The 7,526-nt window shown below is 42.6% G+C and overlaps 1 protein-coding gene across 1 annotated transcript in view; it reads left to right on the forward strand.

Moving 5' to 3' along the window:
• Positions 1-1,002: 1,002 nt before the first annotated feature.
• bcar1 (BCAR1 scaffold protein, Cas family member) overlaps positions 1,003-7,526 on the forward strand; it is a gene marked incomplete in the record, with an annotated part of 39,009 nt that continues 32,485 nt past the window's right edge. Inside the window, 1 exon segment of the mRNA XM_024281066.2 lies at positions 1,003-1,354. Within this exon segment, the coding sequence (XP_024136834.1) occupies positions 1,343-1,354 (12 nt within the window).

A 7,526-nucleotide genomic window follows, 5' to 3' on the forward strand; every position in this document is an offset into this window, starting at 1 on the left:
CTCCAGCTGATTATCTGTATCGTGTGCATTTAGTAATTTAGAACCTGGAACCATCATTCACTGTATATAGAACCAAACAGACTTCACCCATAGAAAATGTCTTACGTCTGGCTTCAGTGAAATGAAGCCAATTTAGTTGCCATTACAGTCGCCACCATTTGGAGCCACTTGACAGAGATTGATCCGAGTCGGCCTGAGCTAACGTTTTTATGGTAACTATTGTTGCCAATCATGAGTGAACTTGTTGGAAGTCCACACACCTTCCACTAAAAAGCTGCTCAGGAGAATCTCTCAACCAATCGTTTAAGGTGAAAGCCAGTGGGAACCACATGCTTATACTGAGAAATCTGATTGGTCAGTTTATAGCTTGAATAACTTGTGATAAAGAAGAAATATGAAAAAATTGGATTAGCAAGATTATGTTTCAGAAAATGTATCAGAGCAAGAATGGTTATTCTGACTATTTAAGTCTATGGGATTTTGGCTTCTTGGAGTCAGCAACTTCCTGTTTTGAACGTGAGAGAGGAAGGGGCACTTTGTCCAGTTCTCACATACAGTCAATGCGAACCATCTGATCCAGCAGAGAGGAGGTTAGGGATTAACGGGAAACATGCAGGCGGAGGCGGGTCTTACAGGTCAGGGTCAAGTCAGTGATTCATTCAGACGCTCACAGATAATCCCCCAAAACCTGTCCCGAACGTGAGTGAAAGGCAGCAAACTTTTACTCCAAGAAATTTTAAATAATCACCAGACAGCCTGAAAGTGAATTTTAAAAGGGTGCAGTCTGTGCAGCTTCTCCACAGACAGAAGAGACCTCCACACTGCCAGACCGGGACAGTGATGGGCCACCGGGGGGAGACAGAGAAGGGTGTTTGGACAAAGGGAGGGCTAACTCGTTTGTGTGATAAGAGCTCCAATGGGCAGACGGGATGGAGGGAATACCAGGATCCAGAGGAAGTGACGTGTCGGATTACACACTCCTCCCACTTTTCCTCAGGCAGGAGGGTGAGAGCGGTCGGGGAGAAAGACGGGGCAAGCAGGGGAGAAGTGGGCCAAGCCGCCGTCTCATTCTTGTTGAAGATCAGGAAGCGGCAGAATGTGTCAGGATCTGCTTGACTGCTGAAAGCAAGACCCAACACGACAGGGGCCGGGGCGAGAGGAGGAAAAGAAGGGGGAGTGAAGGGCACGAGGAGGAGGAGGGTGAAGGAGGAGACTTTGAGGAGTTCTGGGGTCTGTGGGGGTCTGGTGTCCCTCCAGGATCTTGTTGGCAAAGTGCCTTAGAAGGACCCAGCAAAGGTCCTGTCCCAGAGAGACCCCATCCAGCCCTCTGCTGCGGGACACCATGAACTATCTGGTGAGTGTGTTCAGATCTTCAGAGTGTGTGAGCAGGACCTGTTGTGGCTCAGCTGTGCCTCAACCAGGGTGGGGGTGAAAGAAACTGTGAGGGGGGAGGAGAGAAAAACTGGAGTTAACATTTTTGTCTGTAGATTCCTACCTTTTGTTGGCTCTCAGCAGGGAGTGTGTGTGTGTAGATGTGTGTGTGTGCATACACAAGCTGAGGAAATGCTGCCGTCCTGTAAAGGAATGCGCTGTGACAAAAGGTTCAAAGTTGCCTAAAATCCCTCCCATTTTTCCAACAGTGAAGTCACCAAATGCTGTGAAAATGGAAAATGTGTGTTGGAAATAAGAGGAAAGGAAAGAGGAATGACTCTGAACCATGACAGACGTCTGATATGTTTGGGCTTTTTCTTGTTCTTTGGGGCTTTTTGGCCGACAGAACCTCCTCCAAGCCCCCGAGAGGCTCAACAGAGAAGATTTTGGGCTCTAGAGAGGCTAAGAAAGGAAAGAAAGGAGGAGAGAGGAAATACTTGGTCTGTCTTTGTGCTGAGTCATGAAAGTGGGGAGAAATAGACGTTTTATGGCCAGAGGACATAGAGGCAAACTCGGGGCAGAAAGGAAAAATGCCTCTGCGTGAGAGAAGGAGGGCAAAGTGGGACTCTGGTGAGGAGATTGGGTCTGACAGGAGCAGCAGAGCATTGTTTGCGACGAATGCTGCTGCATTTCCCTCTGCCGGCTCTGTCTGTCTGCGTAACCGCACAGCCAGGAATGTGGCAGGCGCAGTAGATTGCTGCGAGTAATTACATGGCAGTAATGGGTGTGTAATTAATATGAACAACATTCCAGTGAGATGCGGCTCAGACAGAGCTGCTGCGCTCGGCTGTTTACACGCCAGCTCCTGTGCTGAGGCGGAAAGTTAGGCAAACAGGCCTCGGCACAGTGACATCACCGATGCTCATTACTGTCATGGCCGCGGTGCTGCACATCTTTAGAAGTGGGGTCAGTTAACGGCAAACACAGCTGGCTTTAAATAGATGAAGAGGATTCCCTCCATACCATTGAGGAGTGTCTGTGTGTGTGTTCAGCATTGATCTGTTTTTAGTGGTCAGAGTTTTTAGGAATTCCATGGCGTAACTTGTGGGGGTAGCCACAAATGATTATTTTAATAGTCGACTAATCACAGTTTATTTTTTCCGATTAGTCGACTAATCAGGTCATGCATACAGTAAAACACACATCTTAACCATCATTAGCTCTAAACTAACTAAACTGCGATAGGGACTGCGATAATTCTAGTGTGAATGCTGTTAGCTGAATTTGGCCAGTGGAGATCCTAGTGCTGATAGCTGAAGATGCTAAAATAGATGGCTAAAAACGCTGAAGTTGATAGCTGAAATGCTGAAGCTGACAGCCAGCTAAAATATTAGTTAAATACCAAATTAGTCAAAAAAAACTGGAAAAAGCCGAAGTTAGCCAAAACAGCTAGCATGTAGCTGAAATATTAGCTAAACTCAAAAATAGCCAAAAACCCAAAAAAGCCCAAATTAGCCAAACGAGCTAGCATGGTGCTGACATATTAGCTAAACTCCAAATTAGCCTAAAAACATGAAAAAAATCCTAAATAAGCCAAATTAGCTAGCATGTAGCAGAAATATTCGCTAAACTCCAAAATAGTCCGAAAAACATTAATACATACAAAAATAGTCCAAAAAGCTAGCATAATGTCATTAGAACTTTCAACTTCACTACACTCTGACTCCATATTATATAAAGTAACGACTAATCGACTATTAAATTATTAGTCGACTATTTTATTAGTCAATTAGTCGACTAATCGTGGCAGCCCTAGTACTGAATCACATAGTTACTTAGGATATCTTAGACGGCGGTTCTTCACACTTTCAGTTTCTTCTATTGATCAGTTTAGGTCCCGGTTCACAATCAAAGTTGTGTCAAAGCAGGTCTGCACCAAAGCAACATGATCATCAGTCTACTGCAAGGGTGCCCACATTTTTTCGCTCAAAGGGGCCAAAATCTAATTGACACTGGTTTATGGGCATAATACAGTAATTAATTTTAAAGAATATGGTTTAATAAATTATTTTGATTCTGTATTCATCAGGGTAATGCGTATTAGTAAGAATAAAAAGTAAGTAACATTTTTCTTTGAAACCTTTAAATATAACATCAAGGCAGTTTTTAATTAAAAAACAAGAGCAAGGTAAAACTAACAAACTTTCTTCCTATGAAAACAGCAAACTGGGATCTTATTGAGAGACCTAAAGTCTTTTGACTTTATCAGTGACTCGATGTTGGCCTGCTGCTTACTCACCATACACTCTGCAGCTTCCATAGCCATGACTTGGCATGCCAAAAGATGACCTTTGGTGGACCAAATTTGGCCCTACTTTAGGCACCCATAGTATCGTGGTTGTTGTTACAGTGCTCAATGAAACCTTTATTATTCCTTTGTGATCTGCTTGCTTTTCTATTTTATCTGTTTCTTTCTGTTTTTATAATTATGAGGGGCTTATCTTATTATATTATTGCATGTGTGGGGTATAGTTTTTCTTGTATTTTTATTTGTTTTATGTACAGCACTTTGAGCTGTTTTTTAACTGGAAAGGTGCTATATAAGTAAAATTAATTTGAATTTTAATTATACAAGTCAGTTTGAACTGAGAGGGGCAGACTGTTGGAAGTTGTTCATTGTTTCTTTGGTTCTTAAATCCAGCAGTCATTTGCTTGAATCATAAAGCACATTTAAGCAGTAATGGAAATAGATATTTCTTAACTATTATTAGAGAGGGCTGCACGGTGGTGCAGTGGTTAGCGCTCTTGCCTCACAGCGAGAAGGCCCTGGTTCGAATCCCGGCTGGGTCCTTTCTGTGTGGAGTTTGCATGTTCTCCCCGTGCATGCGTGGGTTTTCACCGGGGACTCCGGCTTCCTCCCACCGTCCAAAAACATGCTTCATAGGTTAATTGGTGACTCTGAATTGTCCCTAGGTGTGTCTGAGAGTGGATGTGTGTGTGATTGGGGCCCTGCAACAGACTGGCGACCTGTCTGGGGTGTGCCCCGCCTTCGCCCATCGGTGGCCGGGATAGGCTCCGGCACCCCCACGACCCCGAAAGGGACAAAGCGGTCAAGAAAATGGATGGATGGAATATTATTAGAGAACCTTATTGGTAAAAGTACAATAAAGAGCTCAGCCTGGTCTATAGAGTAACCTTAGAGCAGACTGTTGGACTATGTCACATTGACACCAAAGGCTGCTATGGTTGCTCCTGTTCCCAGGGATGTTCCTATTGACTGTATATTAGAACTGGATCAAGTTAGGGTGATGTCATCCATAGAAAAGGGTTGACTTTGGGCTCCATTCATCCCTTTTATCCCCCACAGGGTCATTGGGCTGCTGAGGGCTAACACAGCTACTTTTGGGCCTTGGTGGGGTACACCCTGGACAGGTCGCCACCAGTCTATCACAGGGCCACAATCACACCTTTGAAGCATGTTTTTGGGCTGTCGGTCCCCGGAGAAAACCCACACATATAAGGGGAGAACATTTGAACTCAATACAGAAAATACTGATTCAAATCCACCACAAGAAAGTGGTTGAATCCTCAAAGTCCTTTGTTTAATGACTGGATGAATATTGTTTATGACATTTATAAAATGGAGAAGATCACTTTCTGCATAAGACTACAACAAGAGGTCTTTTGTGAAAGATGGAAAAGCTGGATTGAGTATACAACAACTGTAAGAGGAGACTTTATTTGAAACTTGGATTGACTTATGGATACGAGTATATTTGTATTTTGTTTTGATTTTTGAGACTGAACCTGAGCTTTTGATTTCATTCCCAATGTAAAGAAGGCACACGTCCCTAAAGTTTGTGTTCTGTTTAATTGTATTGTTCCATTTTAAAAGAAAAGACTAACAAACAAATAATTAAAAAATTAAAATACTGATTCACTGAATGATCGTGATACTTAACATGGCAATACATGTATCGATTTAAAATTTCTCAACCATAGATATAGAACAATACTGGTTAAGACACATTTAATCTTTGTTTTTTTCCTATGTTGAAAACTATTTTTTCTGTTAAAATCAGACAACTTTGAGTGTTGAAAAAATATTTCTTAAATTATCAAAAGAAAAGCACAACAAATTTTCTTGGTTAAAAGCAACTTCTGTATGAGACAGTTGCATTGCCTATTATTCTGATTATTAAATGAAACATATTTTGCAATTATATTTGTGAAAAGTGTATTATTATTCAGATAGTCACAATTTTAGAGGAAAGGGTAAAATATTGTCTCTGGTACTGTCAAATATCATGATACGTATCGTGATATATGATACACGATACATTCGATACATACACGATACTTGTGTAGCCTGATATACATCGTATCGCCAGACTTTTGCTCATACACACCCCTATTTTTTTATTTTCTCTTACTTTTCTGGCTTTCAGCTGCACAAAAACAAAGACTTCATGTAGTAAGTTTTTAGACCCTGGATGACATTTCAAACGATCTCTGAGTGTTATTATAGTGTTGTTCTTTCACACTGCTAGCATCACTGAATCTGTTTGTGCCCCCACCTGGAGGGAGCAGCAGTCACGCACCTTTTGGTGATTTCATCCTTCACTTCAACCTCTCATGCTGAGAGTCAAGCTTGGGGGGTCATTGTGTCCCATTTGTTGACTGGTGTGACTCGACCGTGAAATTGATCCCTTAATCCCCTAGTTTTAGGGCGGCCACTCTCCCACTATGCCACTGAGCAGACGGGCTCACTTTTTTTAAGATTGGGCTGCAATAGTTGCATCAGTTTTGTAATGAGTGTGAGTCATGAAGCTCTGCCACTAACAAACCAGATGCAGCTGTGGACAGGGTAAACATGGAGCCTGTCAGGCTCGTTCTTCACGGAGAGTCAACAGGAATCAGACCACGAACTGCTGTCAGAAATAGTTGAGACGTTTTTTTAAACGGTTGGATCAAACAAATTGTTTTAGGCAGACGGGTGTCTATGAATGTGGTCATGTGATTCTGTCAGGTTGGTCCAGTGGAAACTGCTGTCGTTGAGGCTACACTATAGCACAATTTTGATAATCAGAAGTCAATGTGATTTGGCTGTAATGTTTGATCTACAGTTTACTGAAGAGCGCCTCCTCTGCCGGTTTGTGAATAATCGAGCAGGGATCCCCAAAGAGTCAGCATGTTTCTGACTCACACAGTGACTCAGCGACGCCCTCTTAGAGCAGGAATTCCCCTCCGTCTCCTGCAGGACACACACACCTCCTTCTTTAGTGTTCGAGTTTTCACCCCCACCCCTCAATGTGCCCCCCCCCCCACACACACACACATACATGCAGATCCACAGAGCAGGCTGGTGTTTGCTGCGATACTTTATGGAGACATCACTTGGGTTCAGAAGATCCAGACCTTTCCTGGACAAGCGCTCAATTCAGTTCTGCTGCTGGTTTCTTTCTTAGTGGGACAGGAAACAGATCCTCAGTCAAAAACATGCCTCAGGGGTGTGCATGGTGGGTGGGACGGGTGTCTATGGGACCAACAGAACCATTAGGAGGATAGTGATAAAAAAATAAAACCGATGTTGCGTCTTGGCGGTTCTTTATATGAAGCTTGACCTTCAGCTCTGTCAGGAGGGGGGGTGGAGGTGGAGGCTGGAAAACAGTCTTCTTCTGCTGCTGCTTAAGATTGTAAAAGTGTCTGCAGGCGTTTGTGAACACGTCTGCTGCATCGAACAGCTCTCACAAACACACATGCAGATGGGTTGGTTACTCTGGTTGCTGTTAGGAAATGCTGGTCAGGAGTCACAAAACAGCGACATCCTAGCTGTTTTTTTTGTTTGTTTGTTTTTTTGCTAATTTAGGAATTTTTCCATTTTATAGGCTATTTTGAATTGCTATTTTTTCAGCTACATGCTAGCTGTTGTGGCTAATTTAGACATGTTTTAGTTATTTAAGCTATTTTGGAATTTAGCTAATATTTCAGCTGCATGCTAGCTGTTTATTTATGCTTATTTAGGCTTTTTTCAGTTTCTTAGGCTATTTTGAAGTTTTTCTATTTTTTCAGCTACATGGTAGCTGTGTAGTTTTTTTTTTAAGTTTTTAAGGCTAATTTGGCATTTAGCTAACATTTTACGTGGCCATCAGCTT

The sequence above is a fragment of the Oryzias melastigma genome, linkage group LG6, assembly GCF_002922805.2.
Source record: "Oryzias melastigma strain HK-1 linkage group LG6, ASM292280v2, whole genome shotgun sequence".
Taxonomy (NCBI): Eukaryota; Metazoa; Chordata; class Actinopteri; order Beloniformes; family Adrianichthyidae; genus Oryzias; species Oryzias melastigma.